This window comes from Myotis nattereri, assembly GCF_964212035.1.
Source record: "Myotis nattereri genome assembly, chromosome: 9".
Classification (NCBI taxonomy): domain Eukaryota; kingdom Metazoa; phylum Chordata; class Mammalia; order Chiroptera; family Vespertilionidae; genus Myotis; species Myotis nattereri.
Window position 1 is genome coordinate 54382675 of NC_138084.1, and position 27792 is coordinate 54410466.

The window sequence follows — 27792 nt, forward strand, 5'->3', positions numbered from 1 at the left end:
TTTGGGCTATTGTTTTTTATTTCCTTAGAACCTTTTCTGAAAATGGATATAGAAAAAAAATATATTTTACTATAAAACTCCCATTAATTAAGCACTGCCAGGTTCTATTTTAAGTGTTTTGTGAATGTATTAATTTACTTAATCCTCACAGAAACCCCAGGAGAGGCAAATTATCCTATATAATAAAAGGCTAATATGCAAATTGTCCCCTCCACCGTGAGTTCGACTAGGGAGAGGCCGATTCCACCTGTAAAAAGTTGTCAATTAGTACAAAATAGCTGGTTAAAAATTAGCACTGAGCTATGGTGTAGCAGAAAGAACCCCGATTTGGATCAGGACTTGGATTCAGACTCCAACAGTTAGTGCTGTGTCAAGATTTGGGGCTGGTCACTCTGGGCAATTTCCTCGCTTACAAAAGGGAGATAATAACGCCTACCTCACCGGGTTTTTGTCAGGACCTCAAAAAGGAATGACTGTAAAAGCGCACCGTGAGAAACAGCTCCCGGCCTTGGAGTCCCAAATTTGGATCCGCACCATCAATCCCAACAGGTAAAAACTCCTAGTACCCTTCCCGGAAGCCCACGCAGAGCCCTCTGGGACTTGTAGTCTCGCACTGGCTCTGCTCGCCTTTCTCTCATAATTGGGGCGGGGTGGGTGTACGCCCCGGAAGTACTTGTCTCCCGCGGGGCAGAAGGCGTGCCCGCCGCTGGCATAGCCGCTATGTAGCGGCGGGGCCGATATCCTCCTGCTTGTTGTGGAAGGTGCTTGGGCTCCACTGCTGTCGCAGCCCCTGGACGTCTAAGTCGCCAGCCTGGGCCCCTGTGGCTGAGCGGAGCCGCCGCCGCCATGTTTGGCTGCTTGGTGGCGGGGAGGCTGGTGAGGATGGGGCCGCGTGGGATCCGGCAGGGGGCAGGATGCCGGGGCGAAGCGCTGGAAAGGGGAGGTGCTCGGGGTGGAGGGCTGCGCGGAAAACCCCTCCTGTCCACTCTCTGGCTGAGGGTGGGGAGGGGAGACGCGGACGCTTGGGCGTTCGTTCTGTTTTGCCCGGGATCTGTTCCTAGTCGGAGTGGCCACGCTGCCATTTATGGAATGTGCGTTACGTGCCGGGGAACGCACGCCTTTGTCCATTCCTGTCATGTTAGCCTTCTGTCTAGCGCTGATGTGGCAGCTCAGACTCACCAACCTCGCAGCGTGCGAGATGGTTGCCGGCCTCCGGTTCTTTTTGCAGCTGGGGAGCTGAAGCTCCGTCTAGATCACTCGCCTAAACTCGCGGAGGGCGTGCGATGTACATGTGGCCTTTGAATCTAGCCCGTGGCGTCCTGCTCATCAAAGATGAGGGTGCTCGGAGCTGGTGGATCTGCTGGTTCCTTTTGGAAGGCGTCTAATAAAAATATGCCGGAGCGAATTGTAAGTTGGCTGATAGAAACGCCTGAAATTGAAGAGTGAGTCAAATCCGAGATGACTCTGGAAAGATGTGAGCAGCTACTTTCCTTATCGGTCAGAAGAGATAACAACCTCCCTTGCGGGAACGTTAGAATGAAAGACCAGCACCTGGAATTGTTCAGGAATATAGTCTGGAAGGTGTGCGTTGCTTGCCTCCTTAGAAAACACCTAGAGGTTCATTTCAGACCTAACTCCTTTCACTTGGAGTTCTTTTTCTTACTCTTTTTTCCCCCCTCCCCGATGTGTTCCATGTTGCAGCCCCTTAGTTGGATGTTAATGTATTGTATTATGTGCACATCCTAAGGAATCACAAAGATAAATTGGAGATGACCGGCCTGAGAAAGTTTTTTTGTCCGTCTCTTGAGTGGCTGGGAGGCCACTTCTGGTGCTGGTGATAATTGGTAATACCGGTGAGATAACTCTGGATTGCCCTGGCTCTTGATAGGAAAATTGAAAGGCCTTGAATGAAAAGTGTCATTAATGAGCGACTTTGAAAAAAATGAGTGTTTTTTTTCTTTTTTCTGTTAGTGACTTGTTTTTATATTTTTCCATTGATTTTTAGAGAGAGTGGGAAGAAGAGGGAGAGACAGGGAGAAACATTGATGTGAGAGAGGCACATGGATTGGTTGTCTCCCAAACGCGCATCAACCGGGGTTGGGGATCAAGCCTGCAACCCAGGTACATGCCCTAGACCGGAATGGAACCCAGGACCCTTCAGTCCGTGGTCTGGCACTCTATCCACTGAGCCAAACCAGCTAGGGCTCTTTCTTTTTCTTTCTTTCTTTCTTTTTTTTAATCCTCACCGAGGATATTTTTCCATTGATTTTTAGGGAGAATGGAAGAATTAGGGAAAGACAGAGAGAAACATCGATGTGAAAAAAAAACACACGCATTGATTGGTTGCCTCCTGCAAGAGGCCTGACCAGGGCAGGGCCCAAAGAGGAGCCTGCAACCAAGATACATGCCCTTGACTGGAATTGAACCGGGATCCTTTGGTCTGCAGGCTGATACTTTATCCGCTGAGCCAAACCTGCTAAGGCTCTTTCTTTAAAATAAAATAAAAAATATATATATTTATGTATTCTCTCTCTCTCTTTATATATATATATATACATATGTATATATATATATACATATGTATATATATATATATATATAAATAAATTCAGATTTTGTGGTTTGGTAAATAGGAAGGCAATAGCAATTATAAACAAAACCAAACACCTTACAGAGGGTAAACTCTTCAGCCATTTGACTGGAGTTTGCTCAAAATGGATACTACTTTTTGCTAATGGATGTGGTATAGGAAATTATAGTAATTTTCTAAAAATTTTGTAAAGCTATGGCTGGGTGGCCCAGTTCCTTGGAGGGTTGTCCCATACAACAAAAGGTTGCGGGTTTGATTCCCGGTCAGGGCATATACCTAGGTTGTAGGTTTGAATCCTCGGTTGGGTGTGTGGAGAAGGCAACCCATCAATGTTTCCCTCTCACATTTAATTCTGGCTGACTGTCTCTCCCTTCCTCTCTCTCAAAAATTAATAAAAAATAAAAACATGCCCTTGAGTGAGGATTAAAAAATAAATAAATACAAAATTTTGTAAAATGAATATTCTTTGTGAAAGATTTCTGAGACTTCAAAATAAGATCTCATTCTATAAATTCATGTTCAGTTCTAGAACAGTAGATTAGATTTTCAAATGAGTTGAGAAAACTTTTTAAGGTTTCCACCTAGCACATTCAAGGTAGAATTTTTACATTTTATTTACAGTCTGTTCTCATTATTTGTAGTAATTGTGTTCTATAACGTCTCTGTGAACACTGAACTGGTAAATATCGAATTATTGCCCTTAGGGGAAATGCAGGGTTAGGTTCCTGTAAGGATCTGATCACAATTTTATCCATTTGTTTATGTGTGTTTCTGTTTAAAGACATCTTATTTAATATGTATTGATTCATTAACATTGGACTCAGCCAGTAGCACTGTAACTCACGTCAGAATGAAATTATGTAATACCTATTTTCTCAGTAAGGCACCTAACAGCCTTCTTGGGTTTAGGAACACTATTTCAGCTTGGCCATTTTAAGCAGGCAAATCACTGTAGTCCTGGCTGGGTAGCTTAGTTGGTTAGTGTCCTTCCAGTATGCCAAGGTTGTGGGTTAGATCTCTAGTCAGGGAGCATACAGGAATCAACCAATGGCTGCATAAGTAAATGGAACAACAAATTGAGATTTCTCTCCCACATCAAATAATTTAAAATATATACATATATATTTTATTGATTTTTTACAGAGAGAAAGGGAGAGGGATAGAGAGTTAGAAACATTGATGAGAGAGCAACAGCTGCCTCCTGCACACTTCTTACTGGGGATGTGCCGGCAACCAAGGTACATGCCCTTGACCGGAATCGAACCTGGGACCCTTCAGTCTGCAGGCTGACGCTCTATCCACTGAGCCAAACCGGTCAGGGCATCAAATAATTTTTTTAAAAATAAAATAATAAACAGTCAAGCCACCAACAAAATATAAACATGGCACTAAATAAACTATGAAAAGGACAGTTGTTTACAGTATGAGAGCTGAAACCAGAAGGCACAAGGATCTGACAGAAACTGTAGTTTTGTTCTGCAGCTTGGAACGTTTTGCTGCTTTGAAAGTGCAAGAAATAATGATTTGGGGGTTATAAATATATTTTAGTGAGTAGACAAATTAGCAAGTATGGAATCTGCAAATAATGAGGAGGGACTAAATACTTCCCGAATTGCTTGCCCATTTTAATTACCTGAAGTTCTCTTAAAAATTTTACTTATTTAATATTTTAGTGAGAGAGGAAGGGAGAGAAATATTGATTTGTTGTTCCACTTATTTATATATTTATTAGTTGATCTTTGCATGTGCCCTGACCATGGATTGAACCGGCAACCTTAGCATAGCCAGTCGATGCTCTAGCCAACTGAGCTGCCAAGCCAGGGCTAATTACCTGAGGCTCTTTACCGTCAACGAGAAGATCAAGGTTTGGTGGTATGTTTTGAATAACCTTTCATTTTTATAACATTCTGAAGCGATAGTGATTTACTTTTGTAAGTAAAATCCTTCCAGGGGTCTTCTGAAATTATATTTTTAAAAGATTGCATGAATGAAATCATTTTAAGATTAAGTATTTTTGAATTCTCTTTTTCAAAATATTTCTAAGTTTGCAATTAGAGTTAACATACAGTATTATATTAGTTTAAGGTGACACCATATATTGTTATTACTATATTATTGACTACTAGAGGCCTGGTGAACGACATTCGTGCACTTGGGCGGGGGCAGTCCCTCAGCCGGGCCTGAGCCCTCTCGCAGTCTGGGACCCCTTGGGGGATGTCCGCCTGCTGTGGAGGCGGGAGAGGCTCCCACCACCGCCGCTGCACTTGCCAGCCATAAGCCCGGCTTCTGGCTGCGCGGCCCTCCCCCTGTGGGAGCGCACTGACTACCAGGGGGCAGCTCCTGCGTTGAGTGTCTGCCCCCTGATGGTCAGCGCACATCATAGCGACCGGTGGTTCTGCTGTTTGGTCGACTTGCATACTAGCCTTTTATTATATAGGATATTCCCTTTGCTATATTTTGCACCCCATATTTTACTAGGATTCACTATTAATATTAGCATTCTATCTAATATAGTTGGTAATTCCATAATTAGAGTCAGATTTACCCAATGTTATACTTGGTATAATGTCTATAATTGACTGTACTTGATAATAGCTTATAGCAATACTATAAGGCAGCGATTTTCAATTGGTGAGCCACAAGAATTTTTAAAACATACAATACCTGACTATTTAGTTAGAGGCACTGACCTCTTTTCCCTTAGATTGTCAAATAAAAAAATGACAATAGCTGTCCGGTGTGAATGAATCAAAATTCTATTTTATTTTTTGTCAGCTTGGCAAAAAATATATTTTGGGGTGCCTCAGAATCTTAGTAATTAGTTTATGTGTGCCATATAACAAAGATTGAAAATCGCTGCTATGAGAATTATAAAAACTCATCAAACTATTGAGTTAAGACGAGTTTCTTATTTTTCTAGGTGCAAACAGCTGCACAGCAAGTGGCTGAAGATAAATTCGTTTTTGACTTGCCTGACTATGAAAATATCAACCATGTTGTGGTTTTCATGCTGGGAACAATCCCATTTCCTGAGGGGATGGGAGGATCTGTCTATTTTTCCTATCCTGATTCCAGTGGAATGCCAGTATGGCAACTCTTAGGATTTGTCACGAATGGAAAACCAAGTGCCATCTTCAAAATTTCAGGTCTTAAATCTGGTAAGAGTAATATATTGAAATAGTTTCATAATTAAACTGTGTTCTTAAATAGCATAACATAGAATGTGGCTTTTAAAACATTTCATTATATTTTTCTGGCTGCTAACGTAATACATAACTTTTTAAAACAAAATTAGATGACCCTCAAACATTCAAAAAATAGTAACTGAAAGACTTTAGTTCCTCACACTCCCATCCTCTGCCCCTGGAGAAACCACTCATTGTTGTTCTCTTTGTATGGTATATGCCATTGTAAAGGGATTTTCCTGAATCCGTGGGTGTTTTAATAAATAATGAGCAGAATCTTGTCATAATTTGTAATATGCATATCTATGTTTTAAATGAACAGATAAACCAAGTAGACTCATATAGTAAATAAAACGAGCGTCATTTTTTCTTTTATGAAGATGTTTGATCTCTTAGATTTGATTACCCCTTCAGTGTTCTTTTGGTTGTATTGGCATTGCAGATTTTAGACTTTATGGGGACATAATCCTTGCTTTGATTCTATTTAGTTATGTTGTGAAGAAATGTGAGAGTAAACCTAGATATCATTTACTCCCATTGAGTCTCCAGTTTCCTTGAATCTAGATGAAAATAGACATGGAAAATTCTTGGAATATAAATATACCAGAGAAAACATAGAGACTATACTATGGGATTTTTTTTTTTAAAAGGCAGCAAACAAATAATTATATTGCTCCTTATGAGTAATGGGTCAAAAACATTGTAACATAGGGAACCAAAAAAAAAAAAAAAGCTGCCATTAGTATATTAATCTTAAAACTTAGAGTAAGGCAAAAGCATTATCAAGGATTAAGAGATTTATTCACTAGGAATGAGATAATTTACTAGGAAGATTTAAATATTTCTGGGAAACGGTAAATGTCATAAATTTGTGTGTATATATAATGTAACTTCAAATATATAAAGAAAAATATTGACATGATAAATGGACAGCCTTAATATTTTAATATACCTCTTGATAATTAACATATCAAGTAGATTATTAGTAAAGAAGGAAGATTTGAATAAAAGACTTAACAGACTTGAGCTAATGGATATTTATAGAACTCTGCAACTGATAATTAGGTCACACAGATCAAGCAAAAGTAGGTTTATAGTTGTTTGTATGGAAAATAACACAATAATTAATAATATAAAAATAAACACTGTTTCATGTACTCACAACTATAAACCTACTTTGTATACATTTTTTTCACCCTGTATACATTTTTAAGTCCACAGAACATTTATGAAATATCACCACATATCAAGTTACAAAGCACACTGCAGCAAATGGCAATCATTTGTACAACCCACAATGCAGTGTTGTTACAAATCAAAAGATAAAACATCATCATGTTTAGAAATTTAAAAATATTTAAAAACAATTCATGAGTTGTAGAAGAAATGATCATGGAAAATAAACTTTTACAGAAACCAAAACAAACCAAAAACCCCATCACAAATCAAACCTTTTGAATGCAGGTAAGATAGTACTAAAGAGATTGACTCATAGGCTTAAATATACTGTGTATGTATATATATAAAAAGAGAGATTGAAATTAATGAACTAAGTATTTAACTTAAGCAACTCAAAGAAAGTAGAAAATAATAATGCTAAGAATAGAAATTAATGACAAAGTAAAGAAATAACAGAGGGCTTAATTTAAAAAAAATTCGATTCTTTGAAGAGACTAATGATGAGCCACTGAAAAGATAGTATTGAGGAAAAAGAAGGCACAAATAATGTAATTAAAAATGTGAAAATGGGGACATGACTATAAGTATAGTAGAGAGGAATGTTTATGAGCAATTTTGTGCCAATTTGAGAATGACAAAGGAGCATGAAATTGGCTATTTTCTAGAAGAATATACTAAAAACTGACTAAACAATAAATTTAAAAATCCTGAATAGATATAATACCAATAAAGAAGTTAAAACCAGTGATTAAAAATATAATTCTCCCTTCCACAGGCATCTGTCAGGCCCAGACAGTTTTATAAAGTTCAACTAAACCTTTATGAAACAAATTGTTCTTATCTATAATAATAAAAGCATAATATGCTAATTAGACTGGACATCTTTCCAGACAAAGCCGGGGCTGCGAGGGGAGCCCAGGTCCCAGGTGCCTGCTGGCAGCCGGAGGGAAGCCCTGTCCCAGGTGCCAGAGGGAAGCTGGTGCTGGCAGCCAAGGAAAAGAAGGCCTACCCTTGCACGAATTTCATGCATCGGGCCTCTAGTCTTTTATAAACTGTCAGAAAATAGGAAAAGAGGCAGTTACCTAGTTATATTTTGAAGCTAATTAACCTTTATATCAAAAAGGCCAAGGACAGCCAGCTAGTGTGGTTCAGTGGTTTGAGCATGAAACTATGAACCAGGAGCTCAAGGTTCTATTCCTGGTCAGGGCACATACCCAGGTTGCAGGCTCCATCCCAGTAGGGGGCATGCAGGAGGCAGCCCATCAATAATTCTTTCTCATCTCATCCTCTGAGCCACACCAGCGGAGCATGTTGTTCCTTTTTATTGTTGGGTAGTTCCATTATTGGATATACTACAACTTGTTTATCCTTTTATCTGTTGATGGACATTTAGATTGTTTCCAGTTTGGGCTTATAAAATAAAGCTGCTAGAAACATTTGTGTTCATCTTTGTATGGACATATGCTTCCATTTCTTTTGAGTAAATACCGAGGAGTGCAGTGGTTGGATCATATGGTACTTGTATGTATAACTTTTCAAGAAACTGCCAGAGTATTTTGCAACATTGGTATTCCATTTTACATTTCAACCAGCAATTTATGAAAATTCTAGTTCCTCCACATTCTTGTCAACACTTGGTATGGTTAGTTTTAGGCATTTTACTGCATGTATAGTGGTCTCCCATTGTGTTTTATAAATTTGCATTTCCCTAATGACTAATGATGTTAAGCTTTTTCCCCATGTGCTTATTTGCTATCTATATATCTTCCTTGGTGAAGTGTTTGTTCAAATCTTTTGCCTGCTTTTTTAAATTGGGTTGTCTTCTTACTCAGTTTTGAGAGAAATATATATATATATATATATATATATATATATATTCTTGATTCAAGTTATAAATTTATAAGATATGTGATTTTAAATTTTTTTTTTCCTGCCCTAACCGGTTTGGCTCAGTGGATAGAGCGTCGGCCTGCAGACTAAAAGGTCCCAGGTTCGATTCCGATCAAGGGCATGTACCTTGGTTGCGGGCACATCTCCAATAGGGGTTGTGCAGGAGGCAGCTGATTGATGTTTCTCTCTCATCGATGTTTCTAACTCTCTATCCCTCTCTCTTCCTCTCTGTAAAAAATCAATAAAATATATAGTTAAAAAAACCTAAAAAAACAAACTAACAGATATTCCTGGCCTCCATCCCAAATCCACTATATCTGATACTCCAGGGGAGGGCCCAGGAATCATCTTTAAAAAAAAAAAAAAAAAAAAAATATATATATATATATATATATATATATATATATATATATATTTTTTTTTTTTTTTTTTTTTTTCCCCCTGGTCTTTGGCTTATCTTTTAACAGTGTCTTTTGTAGAGCTGAAGTCTGTAGTTTTGATCAAGTCCATTCTTAAATTTATTCTTTTCTGGATTGTGCTTTTGGTGTAAGCAATTTTTGCCTAATGCAAGGTTAGAAAGGTTTTCTCCTAGACGCTTTTCAGTTTTGGATTTTACATTTATATCTGAGATCCAATTTGAATTTTTAGTGCAAGGTATGGATTGAAGTTCAATTTTATTTTTTTATTTTTCAAGTGGATATCAAACTGTTCCAATATCATTTGTTGAAAAGATGAAGTTACAACATTTTTCTACATCCATCATAAGCATGTTCACTTGACATTCTGTTGGGAACTCTTTTTTTTTTTTTTAATATATTTTATTGATTTTTTACAGAGAGGAAGGGAGAGAGATAGAGAGTTAGAAACATCGATGAGAGAGAAACATCGATCAGCTGCCTCCTGCACATCTCCTACTGGGGATATGCCCGCAACCCAGGTACATGCCCTTGACCGGAATTGAACCTGGGACCTTTCAGTCCGCAGGCCGACGCTCTATCCACTGAGCCAAACCGTTTTCGGCCTGTTGGGAACTCTTAAACTGCTCCATTTTAATGTAGAATATGAACATATGCAAATGAATATATGAGAATTTATTGTAAGCATACACAAATGAATATATGAGTATTCATGTATTGGTTTACAAAGGAAAGAAAGAAATGGAAATAGATGTTATAGTGTTTTGTTTTGTTTTAAACAATAAATCACTAGTTGAAAACATTCTAGTAGATTAGATGGATATTGGTATATATAGTAATAAGCAATACAGGAAGCAGAGCAACTAATTTGGGGGAAGAGAGAGATGTTTTTGCTTTTGGTTTGAGGGTCCTGTGGAACACGATAGCAGTGCCTTAAATATAAAGTGGTTGATTCGTTTGTGTAGCAATAGGCTAGTAGTCAGCTAACTGTTAACCTTTTGCATAGTTGGAAAGTGTAGTTCTATTTGGCACCCAGACTCATATGCACTGATTAAGGTTAATATTGGCCACTAGCCAGTAGACCAGGACCCATTGGTTGTTTTTGGAGATACACTAATTAAATGGTCAATTTAATTGTTCCTACCTCACTCTCTGTTCTTTGCCCCAGCTCTGCCAACATTTTGAGTTGGGAAAGGGATACAACATCTCTTTTTTATTTATGATCATCACTATATTCCCTGTAGGAGATACTTTGGTAGTTGTGAAAAGTGCTTTCTCCTATACTTTTTGCAATGTCTTTGTCTTTTCCCTTTTTTCTTGTGACACTGAAAAGATTAGAGGTTAGGATTGGGTACATTCTGGGATCATAAGAATATTTATTCAATCTGGAAAAAGTTCAGCATTCATCCAATCGGAAAAAATTGAGCAATAAAAAATGAGTTAATCAAATTGCTCTAACCAAAACTTTAACAATAGTACTTAGTGAGATAATGTTTTCTGTTCTGGCATTAGATGAAACAGTCCAAACTCTAATCCCAGAGTAATACTTGATTCAGTACAGGATAATAGATTTATTTCCATTATGATAATTACTAGTTCTTGTATTCTCTTGCCTTTTAAAAAATAAATTGTTTCTCATCATTTCCATTATAATATGGGTACTGATAGTTTTACCTATGAAAACAAAACAGTTTCAATGTAGTATTTGTAATGGATAAATCACATGCTTTATTTAAGAAAAATAAAGCCGCTTAAAATACTGAGAGACTTAGTTCATATCGACATTGAACGAATGGTAAAATGCTGTTAAAAATTTTTTTTTGTAGTATGTTTTGGAATAGTACTTTTTAGATGTTTAAAGTATTAGAATTCTTCTTAATTTATATAAAAGATTAGACTTGTTATTTGTATTAGGGAATTATTAAAATTTGTGTTAGGGAACTATTAAAATATAAGAATTGGTGGACTTATAAGGTTCAAATATATGTTTTATTATATTGAGCAAATCTAGCTAAATAACACATCAGGGTGAGAAAGAGACATACTGAACTAACTTTAGGCAGTTGTAATTGAACTGAAAATTTATTAAGTAACAAATCTAGCAGAATTTTATTGGTGTAGGGAGAGTAGAAGGTTAGTTTAGGTGAAGCAGGTTTCATGTTAAGAAACTTTGGCAATGTTTGCAATTCTCTGATGAATGATGAACAGATTTCTTAACTCACAGAACAGTTTTGGTTGGGGAAGGTCAAGAGAGTTCTGTTGGGAGAATTGCAGTTGGAATGGGGTCTTGAAACCAGTTACTATGAGTTATTTTCATTGAGAGAAAATTCTTTGTGACTCTTGGGTTCTGAAAAGGAGTTATGATAAATACATTTGTGTGCTGATGCTGGACCAATCTGGGTGATGGATAGGACTGAACTTAAAATTATAAAAGGAAGAGCCCTAGCTGGTTTGGCTAAGTGGATAGAGCATCAGCCTGTGGACTGAAGAGTCCCAGGTTCGATTCCGGTCAAGGGCACATGCCTGGGTTGCGGGCTAGGCCCCTGGTAGGGGGCATGCAGGAGGCAGCCGATCAATGACTCTCATCATTGATGTTTCTATCTCTCTCACTTCCTCTCCCTTCCTCTCTGAAAGCAAAAAATATATATATTTAAAAAAAATTATAAAAGGAAGGGTTTGGTATTAAGAAACAAGAAATAACTTCCTTTCCTAAAATCAGTTATTTATGCATTTAATTATTGGTTGATATTTGTATGTTCCCTGACTGGGTATCGAACCTGCAACCTTGGCATAGTGGGATAGTGCTCTAACCAAATAAGACACCTGGCCAGGGCCTTTATTTCCTTCTTAGCACATACTTTTCAGACTGATGATTGCCCTCAGTAGGATTCATCTTTGTGTATACATTAAAATTATTCTAAGACAGTGTTGAAACAGATTAGAATGGAGATCATTGAAAATGGCACTATGGGAGATTAGACTGGAACATGAACTTGAAGTATGAATAGGTTTGGATGGTATGGAAGTGGGAGGATGGGAATTGCATTTGGAGATTATCAAAATCATAAAAGTGCACTGTACCTTCAAGTGACAGTGAGGAGGAGATTTTTAAAGGTAGCATGATATACCCGGCTGGTGTGGCTCAGTGGTTGAGCATTGACCCATGAACTAGGAGCTCACAGTTCGATTCCGGTAAGGGCACATGCCTGGGTTGCAGGCTCAATCCACAGTAGGGGGTGTGCAGAAGATAATTGATCAATGATTCATTATTGATGTTTCTTTCCCTCTCTCCCTCTCCCTTCCTCTCTCTGAAATCAATTTAAAATAACATACTAAAAACACACACAAATGAAGTAAAAGGCATGGGATAAGGTTTTAAGATTTTAAAGGTAAAGTGGAGCTGTTATGTGTTGGTCATGCAATATGAGGCTTAATTTTTTTTCCTGGTAGGCAAGTGTTTGAGCAAGGTAATGATATTATTACAAATGTTGTTTTAGGAAAATCATTGGGATGGGTTGGGGAGTCTTGTTGAAATTAGAGCAAGAGAAATCAATTAGGAAGATTTTATAGTGATTGAGGGATAAAGCAAAGGGTAGCATATGGCATATCTGTTTGTGCAGTGCACTGTGCTAGGCTTTTACATGTACTATCTATTTAATCTTTAACAACACTTAGAGGTGGGTATTACAAGTCTCTGGTATTTAAGAGGTTAGATGTCAGAGAAATTGAATATTTTGTTCAGAGAAGAAAGTCTGCTTTTACACAGTATCTATACATCTACCTCTTTCAAACCGTTTTATATTGTTTGGTAATACCATAATTTATTTAACAAATACCTCTTGATGGAAATTTGGGCTGTTTCCATTTTTTTTATTGTTTTACTAACAATGCTACAATAAATATTCTTACACATATCTTTGTACATATTTTCTAGCACTGTATTTCTGTAGAAGAAACTCCTAGAAGTGGAACTGAATTCCTGGATTAATATGGCCTTTAAAACAAACGTATAGGAGGCCTGGAAAAGGGTACTGAATGTGGATACTCGATCATGATTGTCATGGCAGTTTTTAGAAAGTCGTAATAAAGGTACAGTGTACTTAGTACTACCTAAAAAACTAATAGAGCGGCCCAGCTGCAGTGGCTTTGTTGGTTGAGCATCATCATGTGCACTGAAGAGTTGCTGGTTCGATTCCCGGTCAGGGCATATACCTGGGTTGTGGCTTTGATCCCCGGTTGGGGTGCATATGGAAGGCAACCTATCAATGTTCTCTTTCACATTGGTGTATCTCTCCCTCTCCCTTCCCCTCTCTGAGTATGTCCTTGGGTGAGGATTAAAAAAACATACAAACAAAAAACCAAAAACTAATAGAGCATATTCTTGCTAACGATATTAACAGAGTAAGCCATGGAATATTAGAATGGAAGGCCCGAAGAATAATTTAATATAATCCTTAATTTTACTGTTGAGACTCTTAAAATCTGGAAAGTTTTAGAGTGTTCTTAAAATAGAGCAGGGATTAGGATCTAGCTCAGGGGTGGGCAAACTTTTTGACTCGAGGGCCACAATGGGTTCTTAAACTGGACCGGAGGGCCGGAACAAAAGCATGGATGGAGTGTTTGTGTGAACTAATATAAATTCAAAGTAAACATCATTACATAAAAGGGTACGGTCTTTTTTTTTTTTTTTAGTTTTATTCATTTCAAACGGGCTGGATCCGGCCCGCGGGCCGTAGTTTGCCCACGGCTGATCTAGCTACTCATTTTTTTTTATTTTTATATATTTATTGATTTGAGAGAGGAAGGGAGAGGGAGAGAGAGATAGTAACACCCAAGTAAGTTTAAGGAGAAACCTACATTTAAATTCCTTTTCATTGTTTTATGTGTATATATAGTTGATATGTTTGTAACTGCTAGTTTCTGCCATTTTTACTTAGTATTATTTCATAATGGGTTATGAAATTAAAACATTTTAAAATTGATTTTTAGAAAAAGAGTAAGGGAGAGGGAGAGAGAGAAACTTCATTGTGAGAGCCCATAAGCCAGGCATATGTCCTGACCAGGAATCGAACTGACAACCTTTTGGTGCACAGGACTACACCCAACCAACTGAGCCACACTGGCTAGGGCTGAGATTTAAAAAAAATAAATTGCCATCATTTTTTCCCCAAAGAATAGTTTATTGATTTTTAGGGAGAGAGGGAGGGAGAAGAGGGAGACATCTGTGTGAGAGCATAACATCGATGGGCTGTGGACTATGAAATTTTGATGTGTTCAAAAGTGTTAAATGTTTAGTTTTCCCTTATTTTCTTTCACTTCTTTACTATTAACTAAATAAAGCAAGTAACAGAAACGTTCTGATCTTCATATGGACTAGAGTGGGAATAGAAGAATAGATTTTTATTTTTATTTAAAAGGAAGAGGTGACATGAGTTTCATAAGCACGGATGTAGAGAATACCAACCTTTTTTCTGCCAGTATAGTACTTTGTTGATAAATTATGGTTTGATTGCTTATCCTTGCTGGGCATTTTGGCCCCCCACCCCCAACCCCCCTGGGGCAAATCTCTGAACATACTTTATATTTTCAGTTGTTTGTTGCTAGTACATAGAAATATAATAGAATTTTAAGACTTCATTTTTTTTGAGCAGTTTTAGGTTACAACAAAATTGAGAGGAGGGTACATTTCCTGTTTACCCTTCCCCCTACACATGTATAACCTTTCTTATTATCAGTATTATTTACCAGAATGGCACATTTTTTACCAAGGGTTGAACTTGCAATGACACATCATAATCACTCAAAGTCCACAGTTTACCTTATGTTCACTCTTGCTGTTGTATATTCTGTGAGTTTGGACAAATATATAGTGACATATATACATAATTATATCATAGAGTATTTTCACTGCTCAAAAAATCCTCTGTGCTCTCCCAATTCACTGCCCTACCCTATGCCTACTCCCAGCAGCCACTGATTTATTTTTTACTTTGACTGCATAGTTTTGCCTTTTCCAGAATGTCATATAGTTGGCATCATACAGTATTAAGCTTTTTCACATGGGCTTTTTTCACTTAGTCATGTGCATTTACGTTTCTTCCATGTTTTTTTATGTTGGTAGCTCATTTCTTTTTAGTGCTGAGTAATATTCCATTATCTGGATTTATCACAATTTATCTACTCATCTACTTGGGAAGATCAAGTTTTGAATAAATTTCCTATAAACATCCACATGTAGGTTTTTGTTTAGACCTAAGTTTCAGCTCCTTTGGGTAAATACCAAAGAGTACAATTGCTGGATCATAGGGTAAGAGTATGTTTAGTTTTATAAGAAATTGCCAAAATGTTTTCCAGAATGACGGTACCATTTTGCATTTCTGCCAGCAATGAATGAGAGTTCCTGTTGCTCCACATACTTGCTAGCATTTGGTGTTGTCAATTGATTTTTGTATATTGACTGTATCCTGAAGGATGAAGGAAAGGTAACATATATAATATCTTGCTAATCTCCCTTATTCTAGCAATTTCCTAAGATTTTCTATATAATCATAATGTCTGTGGAAATGATTTTTTACTCCTTTCCTTTCAAATTTTAAACCTTTATTTCCTTTTTGTTGTTGTTAATCCTAGCCTGAGGATATTTTTTCTATTGATTTTTAGAGAGAGTGGAAGGGAAGGGGAGAGAGAGAGAAAATTTGATGATCGAGGATTGATCTGAGAGTGGCAAATCAATTGGTTGCCTCCTGCTTGAGTCTCAACTGAGATGTGCCCTTAACTGGAATCAAACCTGCGACCTTTCAGTCCACAGGGTGATGCTCTAACCACTGAGCAACCAGCTAGGGTGCTTTTTCAGAGAGGGAGAGAGAGAGATAGAAATATCAATGATGAGAGAGATGGTTTCCATGTCCTTTTTTTTATGTTGTTGAAGTTCTAAGTTTAACAACTCTTACCCTATGTTCATTGAACATCCTTATAACTAGTGTTTTGAGCTCTGCATCTAATAGATTGCTTGTCTCCATTTTTTTAGTTCCTTTTTTTGAAGTTTTGTTCTGTTCTTTCATGTGGGACATGTTTATTTGTCTTGGTTATCTTGCAGACTCCCTGTGTTTGTTTCTATGTATTGGGTAGAGCTGCTACGTTTCCCCAGTTTAATAGAGTTGTCTAATACAGTAGGTGTCCTGTAGGGTCCAGTGGTGCTCTGATGTCTGCTGAGTCTGCCACTTGAGTGTGTTGCTTGTGAAGGTGGTTGGGTGGTGATTCTTCAACATGGTCTGAAACTGTGTGTGCTTGCGTGGGGGCCTTCCGAGAGGTGCATGCCAAGGTCAGCTGCTGCCTGTGTTCTGTCCGGGGCCATCTGGCATGAGCTGCAAAGCAATCAGCACATGGCTGCTACTTGTGTTGGAGTTGGAGGTGCCCAGGCAAAGCCAAGTTGTGAACCAAGGCCAGCAGCTGCTAGTGCTGGGCCTGGGGTTACTTAGCAAGAGGTACAGGTTATGCTGAGGCCAGGTGCTGCTTATTTGAGAGACTTCAGGAAAATCTGAAGCCTGAGCCAAGATGGGCCATTTGTATGGAAAACCCACTGGAAACAGCTTGGGTGGGCCTGAAAGTTGGGTAAGGCGGAGGCTCAAGGAATCACCAGGATGGGACAAGCAGTGTGAGTCAGGTTGATGGAGTCTCAGATATGGCACCTACCTGCTGGTTTTTTTGGGGAGGGCTCATCAAAGGAGCAATAGTCTCTGCTAGCACTTCTGTCTGGGCAAAAGTTACCCCCCTTGTCCCCCTCCCCTTCCCCCCCTCTCCCCCCCAGGTCTCACTCTGATGCCAGATAATTCAGTTCCTTCCCATATGTCTCTAGTGCCTTTCAAGCTGCTGCCCCAGCACTGGAGCTCAGAGGAAGTGAGTCTGAGTAAGTCTGAGTGAAGGCTCTTTAAGAGGAACTGCCTGGGTCTTCAGCAGTCCTCTGTGTCACTCAGCCTCAATCCCCCTGGTTTTTACAGCCAGAAGTTATGAGGACTTCTCTTCCCGGCACTAGAACCCTGGAATGGGGGGTCTCGTGTGGGGCGGAGACCTCTCATTCCTCAGAAGACACTTCTGCAACCTAGATATCCCTCCTGATTTTTATTCACCTGCCACATGATGTGGGACCAACCCCTTTCTGTTAAAATACCAAAGGTATATCTCAGACCTGGAACAGATATTCTAAATATTTATATGGAATGACAAAAGACCCCAGTAGTTGCTGTAATCTTGAGCAAAGTTGGAGGTATCATACTACCTGATAATAAATTATACTACAGCCTGGCTGGTTTTGCTCAGTTGTTGAGCAGGAACCAAGAGGTCACTGGTTCAATTCCCAGTCAGGGCACATTCCTGGGTTGCTGACTCGATCCCCAGTAGGGAGCTTGTAGGAAGCAGCTAATGGACGATGTTTCTCTCTCATCGATGTTTCTATCTCTCTATTCCTTTCCCTCTCTCTCTAAAAGTCAATAAAAACGTTTAAAAAGATTATACTGCAATGCCATAGTAATCAAAACAGCGTGGTACTGGCACAAGAAGAGGCATGTAGATCAATGGAACATAATAGAGAGCCCAGAAATAAACCCACCCTTTTATGGTCAGTTAATATTTGACAAAGCAAAAACAATGAGGTAAAAGTCTCTTCAATAAATGGTGTTGGGAAAATTGGATAGATACATGCAAAAAGTGAAACTAGACCACCAACTTACCCCATACACCAGAATAAACTCCAAATGGATTAAAGACAAATGTTAGGCTCAAAATCATAAAAATCCTACAAGAAGCCATAGGCAGTAAAATCTCAGACATTTCTCTTGGCAGTATTTGTTCTGATATATTTTCTCAGACAAGGGAAACAAAAATAAACAAATGGGACTACATCAAACTGAAAAGTTTTGCATAGCAAAAGAAACCATCAGCAAAATTAAAAGGAAACCCACTGAAAGGGAGAACATATTTGCCAATGATACATCTGATAAGGGGTTAATTTCCAAAATATATAGAGGACTCACAGCCCAATTAAAAACTGGGCAAAGGACCTGAATAGACACTTTTTAAAGATAACCAATAACCATATGAAAAAATGCTGAATGTCACTAATCATCAGAGAGATACAAATTAAAACCATAATGAGAGATCACTTCACACCTTTCAGAATGCCTATCATCAATAAATAAATAAACAAGTGCTGATGAGGCTGTGGGGAAAAGGGAAACCTCATGCACTGTTGGTGAGAATGAAGACTGATGCAGTCACTGTGGAAAACAGTATGGTGTGTCCTCAAAATTAAGAATGGAACTGTCTTGCCCTGGCTGGTTTGGCTCAGTGGATAGAGCATCGGCTTGCAGACTGAAAGGTCCCAGGTTCGATTCCGGTCAAGGGCATGTGCCTGGGTTGCGGGCACATCCCCAGTGGGAGGTGTGCAGGAGGCAGCTGATCGATGTTTCTCTCCCATCGATGTTTCTAGCTCTCGATCCCTCTCCCTTCCTCTCTGTAGAGAAATCAATAAAATATATTTTTTTAAAAAAAGGAACTGTCTTTTGACTCAGTGATCCCTCTTTTGGGGATATATCCGAAGAAACCAGAAACACTAATAGATAGGATATATGCACCCCTATGTTCATTGCAGCATTATTTACAATAGCCAATATCTGGAAGGAGCCCAAGTGTCCATCAATAGATGAGTTGATAAAAAAGCTTTGGTGCATTTACACCAGGAGTGGGGAATGTCCGGCACTCGGGCCGTTTAAGGCCTGCAAAATCATTTGGTCTGGTCCTTCCAAAGCATTAGGGGTGAGTTAATTAAATGTTTGGCCAAATATAGCAAGCTAATTTTTAACTTGATATTTTTGTATGGCCCAATAATGATGTTATAAATAACCAAATGGCCTTTGACAAAAAAGGTTCCCCACCATTGACTTACACAGTGGAATACTACCCAGCAATAAAAAAGAAGGAAATCTTATCATTTGCGACAGCATAGATGGACTTAGAGATTATTATGCTAAGTGAAATAAGCCAGTCAGAGAAAGACAAATACTATATGATCTCACTTATGTGGAATCTAATGAACAAAATGAACTGATGAACAAAATAGAAATAGAGGCATGGATACATGGAACAGACTGAGCTGTCAGAGGGGAGAGGAATTGGGCTGGATAAAAGAAGGTGAGGGAATTAAGCAAAAAATCATATATATATAACACAGTCACACAGACAACAGTGTGGTGATAGCCAGAGGGAAAAGGGGGTTGAGGTAGATAGAGGTGGGCAAAGGGAGTAGATAAATGGGGATGGAAAGAGACTTTGCTTTGGTTGATGGGTGCATGATGCAGTGTACAGATGATATTTTGATGAGTTGTACACCCTAAACCTGTATAGTTTTATGAATCCGTGTCACCCCAATAAATATAATTAAAAAATGATGGTGAATTAAAATAGTATACTAGTATCTATTTAACATAAAATTAAACTTCCCAATTAAAAGAGATTTGCAGACTGGATAAATAAATGTGTTCTAACTATTGACTTACAGATACAAATTGTTGAAAGTAAAGGAATAAAAAAAGATATGTAAATAGAAACCAAAAGGGAGCTGGAGTGTCTGTACTAAAATAAGTCTAAATAGACTTAAGATAAAAATTGTTATGGGAGATACAAGAAGGATATTATATAATGACTAGAGGCCTGGTGCATGAATTCGTGCATGGGTGGGGTCCATCGGCCTGGCCAGCTATCAGGCTGATTGGGGCTGCTGGCTGGGGAGGGACTGTAGGAGGGCTCCGAGCGTGTCCGGTCCTTTCACCCAGTCCCAGTCGGCCAGATCCCAGCAGCAAGCTAACCTACCAGTTGGAATGTATGCCCTCTGGTGGTCAGTGTGCATCATAGCGACTGGTCGAGCAGTTGACTGAACAGTCAGCCGATCTTTCAGATACTTAGCACAGTGGTCGGCAAACTGCGGCTCACGAGCCACATGCGGCTCTTTGGTCTCTTGAATGTAGCCACGAGTTTCAATCGCACTGTATGTGCGCACCTGCACGTGGTATTTTGTGGAAGAGCCACACTCAAGGGGCCACAGTTTGCCGACCACTGACTTAGCATATTGTACTTTTATTATATAGGATAAAAGGGTCAATCCATATAAAAGATATAACAGTTATAAACTCGTATGTACTTAACACAACAGCAAAATACATGAAGTGGAAACTGACAGAATTGAGGGAGAAATAGTTCAACATCAGTAGTTGGAAACTTCAATATCCTACTTTCAATAATGCATAGAACAACTAGATAGATGATTATCAAGGAAATAGAAGACTTGAACATCACTATAAACCAACTAGACCTCAAAGACTACTGTTAGGACATTCTACCTAACAACAGTAGAATACACATTTTATTAAATATCTTTCATGAATAAATTGCACATGTCTTTATTGCCTATTTGATAACAGATCCCAGGTGGTGAGTGGGATGATCGTGACATTTAATAAAATATGCCATGTTATTTATTAGTAATAATGGCAGTTTAATGGAAAAATCAGAAAATGTTAAAACTCTAAAAATATTCTTTCCTCCAAGTTAGCATTGAGAATCTTTTATCTAATTAATGCTCATTCATTATTTTTTCTCTCATTCTGTTTATTTTTAATGGGAAAATATCCAATATTTTATTTTAATAAAGTAATTTTACTAATTTTTAATAAGATGCAGTAATTTTAATACATTTTAGAACGATAACAGCTATTTTTCTGGTAGGGAAATTTTTAGTTTTTTAATATGATAAAAACTAGGTAGCTTTTTACATTTATCTGAAAAGAGAAACTTTCATGTAGCAGAACTTTTTTGAGCTTGTAGATCAGAGGTTCTTTATATTTTCAAAGGAATTTGTATGGGATACGAGTTAAACTTGAAATTTGTGGCACATGTTAATTTCTTTCAGGAGAAGGAAGCCAACACCCTTTTGGAGCCATGAATATTGTCCGAACTCCATCTGTTGCTCAGATTGGAATTTCAGTGGAATTATTGGACACTTTGGCTCAGCAGACTCCTGTAGGTAATGCTGCTGTATCCTCAGTTGACTCATTCACTCAGGTAATGCAATGCACATTTTATTATCTTCTAAAGTAATTAAAAAATTCTATTTTATACTTTAAAAATTAGCCTGGTGGTAGGAAACATGTAAAAATGAAGGTAAATGTACAGGGTGGGGCAAAAGTAGGTTTACAGTTGTGGTATGTGAAACAGTTTATTCTTGTAGTATTATTTGTTATTCATTGTATTATTTTCCATAAGAACAACTATAAACCTACTTTTGCCCCATGACAGAAGTTATTGGCTTCCATGGATATTTTCAGTTCACCTTCTTTCTCTATAGGTATTTTACAATTTGTAAATGCTTTTATGAGACTTAATGTTTTTATGGTGATAAAAATAGGTTTACTTATACATTTTTCTCTTTTCCTTTCATAATTAGCATGCTAGATTGTGAGAATATATTTGTGAACCTGATAAGCAAGATGCCTGTCCTCATGGAACTTAAAGGGGTATAATTCTATAAGGGTTGATTTTTAACTTCTGTATGACAAAGGCCTTAAGGGGAGGAGGATCCAGACAGAGGTTTAGCAAGTACAAAGGCCCTGATGTAGAAATCTGTTATGTTTGAGGAATAACATGAGGGTTTTTGTGGCTGTAGTACTGTGAGCAGAAGTGAGACTTGGGAGATGAGGTTGGAGATTATGGGTGAGATTGTTGCAGGATAAATCATATGGAACCTCCTTGTCTTTTGTAAGAACTTTGGCTTATATTCTGTTTGGAGGAGAAAATATAGGAAAGAGAGTTTTAAGCAGAAGAGTAATATGATCTAACTTACTTTTTAAAAATATGTATATTTTTATTGATTTCAGAGAGGGAGAGAGCGATAAAAACATCAGTGATAAGAGAATCATTGATTGGCTACCTCCTACCTACTGGGGATTGAGCCTGCAAACCAAGCATGTGCCCTTGACTATAATCGAACCTGGGACTCTTCAGTCTGCAGGCCAACATTCTATCCACTGAGCCAAACCAGCTAGGGCATAACTCACATTTAAAAGGATCACTTTTGCATCTTTGGAAACTAGTGGGGCAAAGATGCAAGAAGGAAGATCTTCTGGGAACTCTTGTGAAAAATCTATATGAGAGATGATAATGACTTGAACCAGGGGGGTATAGGAAGTAAAAAGTAATTGATTTCTGGAGATAATTTGAAGATGGATCCAGTAGTGTTTCATGGTAGGGATCACATGTGAGGTCTAAGATAAAGGGGGACATTAAATTATTGCTCCAAAGATGTTGTCTTGAGGAATGGAACACAGAAATATTGTGAAAAGTATGGGGCTGGGAATGGAATCAGGAATTGGATTTTGGTCGTACTGTATTTGGATGTCTGTTAGATATCCATTTCAGATGACAAGTCTAGATATCAGAGAGAGGTCTGGGATAGAGATCAACATTTGGGAGTCATCAGTACAGAGATGGTATTTATAGTTGCAGAGGTGCGATCACTGGAGAAGTAACTGTAAATAGAATAGTTGGCCAGTGACTGAGCTCAGGGCCATTTCAAAGTTGTGAAGCTTAAGAGATGAAGAGAAATAAAAGGAGTAGGTTGAATGAAATAGGAGAAGACCTAAAAATTTTGGAAGCCAATTTGGATATGCCAAAGAGAAGTCATAAAGTGCTTCTTTTAAAGTGAAAAGGTGAAAGTTCTTTATTTAATAAAGGACAGAAATCATATGCTGAGGTGGCTAAGATCTGTGGTAAGAATGAATGTTTTATCTGTGAAATTGCCTAATTTATAAATTAAACTTTATCAGATATATATGTATAGGGAAAAAATCATAGTATATATAGGACTTGATACTATCTGCCGTTTTAGACATCCACTGGGGATCTTGGAATTTAGCACCTGTGGGTAAGGCAGGACTACTGTATTTGAACTTTTTTATAAAGCATATGCATTTTTTATTAAATATTTTATTACAATATATATATTAAGTATACAGAAAAGTTCATTCCACAAATATTTATTGTGTACCCACTGTGTGCCAGGAAAGTTTCTTCTAGTATATTGCTTGTCTTTTAATATAGTTTATAGTTTCTTTTGCATAGAGACTATATATATATATTTTTAAATGAGAGATTTACTTTTTTTTAATGTATTTTTAAAAAATCCTCACCTTAAGATATGTTTATTGATATTAGAGAAAGGAAAGGAGAAAGAGAGAGAAACATTGATGTGAAAGAGAAACATTGATTGGCTGCCTCCCATATGTGCCCAGATGGGACCAAACCCACAACCTGTATATGGGATGATGCTCCAAACAACTGAGCTACACCAGCCAGGGTGAGACATAATATATTTTTATGTACACAGGCTTATCAATTGTTTCTGTTATAATTTGTAATTTTTTGTGTGTGTGTTTGAAGAATTTTTTGTTACCCTGATATGGGAAAATGTTATCATTAGGTTCTCTTATAGTTCTTGAAGCTTTAATTTTTTACTTTTTGAATTGCATTTGTGTATGGTTTGGGAAGGTACCTAAATTCATTTTCCTGTATGGAAAACTAGTTGACCTAGTTCCATTAATTAAATGGCTAGTCCAATTTTTTTAAAACTCTAAGTAATAGCATCTTTGTTATATACCACATAGACAGTCACATGTGCTTAGGTTTGTTCTGGGGTCTCTCTTTTATTCCAATTAGTTTATTTGCCTGTCCCTTTGCCAGTAAAAGTCTTATTGTTTGGTAGGTCAAGTCCCTTCTAATCATCAAAATAGGCTTAGATAATCTTCACAATAATAATTTTAGTATCATCTTGTTGAGTTCCATGAAAAATATTGTTGGAATTTAGTTGGAAATAACACTGGATTTATAGGCTTACTTTGGGGAGAATTGCTGCCATTATTATATTATCTTCCCATCTATGAACATGTTTTATCTTTCCACTGAACATGGTGTATAGGTCCTTTTCATTTTTTTAAAGAGAGTCTTGGAATATTTTTCACACATGTTATTATCAGCTTGTTTTAGCCTTTTTTCTAGGTATTTTAAAGACTGATTCTATTCTAAATTGAATTTTTTTAACGTTAACATTAAACATTTTTTTGCTAATGTGAAGGGTTGCTGTTGATTCTTCTCCACCTGCTGCCAATACCAATCTTTTAGTGATCTCACTGGGCTCTGATATTAATTCAAGTACCATAATGGTAGATTCTCTTGGATTAAATTACCTTGATATTATTAAACACACAAAAACCCTAATGATATATTTTCTCTTATGTAGAGAAGAGACAGCAGGAGCCTATTGGCTAGTTTTGTGTTTCTGAGAAAGTGATGTTGGGAAAATTATTTTTGAGTGAATTGAAGGTAGTGTTATGTTTTGTAGTTCATTTTCTTGGGGCTTAAACCCAGGTGTGAAGGATGTTAGTGGAGTTGCCCATTTGAGGGTCAATGAGAAAAAACAGTCCAGGAGGAAATGGTACAGTGTTACCTTTCTCTTCTTTACAGTTGATGACAAATAACCAGCTATTATATTTAAGTTTTATCTTTCTGGCAAGAAAAAGACTTCTTAGACATGGCTACTGCTTTATATGAAAAAATAAGTTGCTTTTAGGAGGGTGATACCAGTTTGAGGAAATGAGCACAGTTGATATAGAGGTGGAGATAAAAGAAGATATTTTGAAGGAAAAACATTTTTCTTGTTCCCCCCCCCCCCCCCCATGAATGTTAGGAACATAAAATATTGTACAACATAAATTCTTTGCGATATAAAGAAAGTACTGAAGGCAGATTGTTTTGATTTTATGCCGTAATGTCATTTTATGACCTCCCTTAATTTTCAGCATTAGACTGTCTTAGAACTCAATCCTTAAAACTGAGTTAATGTGGGAACATTTTAAGTTTAAAATACTAAGGTCTAAATGGAGTATTTAGTAAAATAGACTAATCTATTCATTATTAACTTTTCAGTTCACACAAAAGATGTTGGACAACTTCTACAATTTCGCTTCATCATTTGCTATCTCTCAGGCCCAGATGACACCAAGTCCATCAGAAATGTTCATTCCAGCAAATGTGGTTCTGAAATGGTATGGGGCATTTTCTTATCTCTAATATTAAGGATTTTGGTAACCATATATATTTTTGTCCATGAATGTATTTCTTCTTTGACATTTAAACATGTTTTTTTGCTGTGGACATCATACATGAACATTTGCATACCATTACAAAGTATGTACTATAGAGTTCAGATTAGGAATGGTTCTTACCCTAAATATTCTTATATAGTATCCATTTTGAATTTATAAAGACAGGAAAATACAATTGGTTGTGTTTTAGAAACCACAATTAAGGAGTGTAATTTTTTAAGTATTTTGAATTATAAGTACTATGTATGAGGCTTGAAATACCAAGCAAAACTTTTTATAAGTTTAGAAAGTCTTGACCTAAAGTAAATATGTACATATGAGGCATCAGGGTGGTTTATACTATATCCTGTACATGAATGATTAATAAATACATTTCCTCAACTTTGCCATGTTTTTTCTGTTTTGTGGGTATTTTTTTTTTCACTTTGAATATTCCAGTAGTGGGGGAATGCCTAGGGAGAATTTACTGAGAAGTGGTAGCATAGTGTAGCATGGATAACACGGAAATGTGTTAGGTCTGAGCTTTGTTATAATGCAGCTGTATGATCTCGAACAAATTACTCTCATCTGCTTATCTTTGAAATGAGGAAAGAAGAGTTAGATTTGATTATTTTCCCCTCTTAGATCCCTTCTCACTCTCAGATTTACAGGAGATAAACAATAAAATTCATTATGATTTGTGCTCTTTAATATAAGCCAATTATACGTAAATACGTTTTTTTAATTGATTTTAGAGAGAGAGGAGAGGGAGAGGGAGGGAAGGAGAGAGAGAGAGAGAGAGAGAGAGAGAGAAAGAGAGAGAGAGAGAGAGAGAGAGAGAGAGAGAAAGAGAGAGAGAGAGAGAGAGAGAGAGAGAGAGAGAGAGAGAGAGAGAGAAACATTGATGAGAGAGCACCATTGATTAGCTGCCTCCTGCATGTCCCCTTCTAGGGATTGAGCCACAAACCTCGGCATGTGCCTTGACCAGTAATTGAACTGGCGACCTTTTGGGGCATGGGATAATGCTCAACTAACTGAACCACACCAGCCAAGGCTAAGCCATTTATACTTAAAATCACTATGGTTGCTATTGTTGTTGTTTTTTTAAAATATATTTTTATTGATTTCAGAAAGGAAGGGAGAGGGTGAGAGAGAAACATCAATGATGAGAGAGAATCATTGATCAGCTGCCTCCTGCATGTCCCCCAATTGGGGATGGAGCCCACAATCCAGGCATGTGCCCTTGACCAGAATCAAACCTGGGACCCTTCAGTCCACAGTCTGACGCTCTATCCACTGAGCCAAACCAGCTACACCTGGTTACTATTGTTTTATAAAGTAATAGTTAAACTTTCAGATTAACTGTTTGGTGTTTTATCTTAGCTTTCTAGAAATGACTTGTAAAATTGTTTGTTTTTTTAGTATCATTTGGCAAATTATGAAAGATTCTATTTTAATTTTCTTGTAAATATGTCTTTTCTTTTGTAGGTATGAAAACTTTCAAAGACGACTAGCACAGAACCCTCTCTTTTGGAAAACATAATTTGAATAAAATAATTTTTAATGGATTCTGGAATTTGTCCTGTTTTGAATATAAATGACTCCATTTAAAAGCATGAAATCAAAAGGATCATGAAACCTAAGTTTAAAAACTGTTTAGTGACTTTGAAGCTTAATGAAAATCTTTATAAAAAGTTAAAAACATTGAAAAATGAAAATATGTTCCTCATTAATGACTTTTCCCCCTTAAGTTTAAAATATTCAGAGACAAAACATTTTGTTTTGGCTGTGATTCATTATTTTACTTAAAAATAAAGCATATTCACAACCATAGTGTGCCAGATGTCATTGCATTGATAATCTTTATTTTATTTTATTTTAAAAAAATTATTATTGTTGAAAGTATTACATATTCTCCCCCCCTCCCCCCGCATGGACCCCTTCTAGCCTGCCCCCACCCCAGGCCTCACCACCCTATTGTCTGTGTCCATGGGTTATGCATATATGCATACAAGTTCTTTGGTTGATCACTTCCAACCCACCCATCTTCCCCCACCTTCCCTCAGAGATTCCGCAGTCTGTTCCATGCTTCTGTGTCTCTGGATTTATTTTGTTCATCAGTTTATTTTGTTCATTAGATTCCACATATGAGTGAAATCATGTGATGCTTGTCTTTCTCTGGCTGCCTTATTTTGCTTAGTATAATACTCTCCAGTTCCCTCCATGCTGTCTCAAAGGGTAAGAGAGTCTTCTTTCTTTAAAAAAAAATATATATATATATTTTATGGATTTTTTACAGAGAGGAAGGGAGAGGGATAGAGAGTTAGAAACATCGATGAGAGAGAAAC

The 27792-nt window shown here is 37.4% G+C and overlaps 1 protein-coding gene across 3 annotated transcripts; it reads left to right on the plus strand.

The window, feature by feature from the left end:
* Positions 1-684: 684 nt before the first annotated feature.
* HIKESHI (heat shock protein nuclear import factor hikeshi) lies at positions 685-27012 on the plus strand (the record flags this gene model as incomplete). 3 transcript variants are annotated; one of them, XM_081100403.1, is made up of 5 exons in its annotated part: positions 685-876; positions 5511-5748; positions 21220-21371; positions 25287-25405; positions 26933-27012. In XM_081100403.1, 5 exons carry the CDS (start codon positions 847-849, stop codon positions 26985-26987), a joined length of 594 nt encoding a protein of 197 aa, XP_080956529.1. In that variant the 3' UTR covers positions 26988-27012. The 3 variants fall into 3 exon arrangements, with proteins under 3 accessions (XP_080956529.1, XP_080956531.1, XP_080956530.1); XM_081100405.1 differs by lacking the exon at positions 685-876 and adding an exon at positions 1333-1407; XM_081100404.1 differs by lacking the exon at positions 685-876 and adding an exon at positions 3879-4462.
* Between the last annotated feature and the right edge of the window lie 780 nt (positions 27013-27792).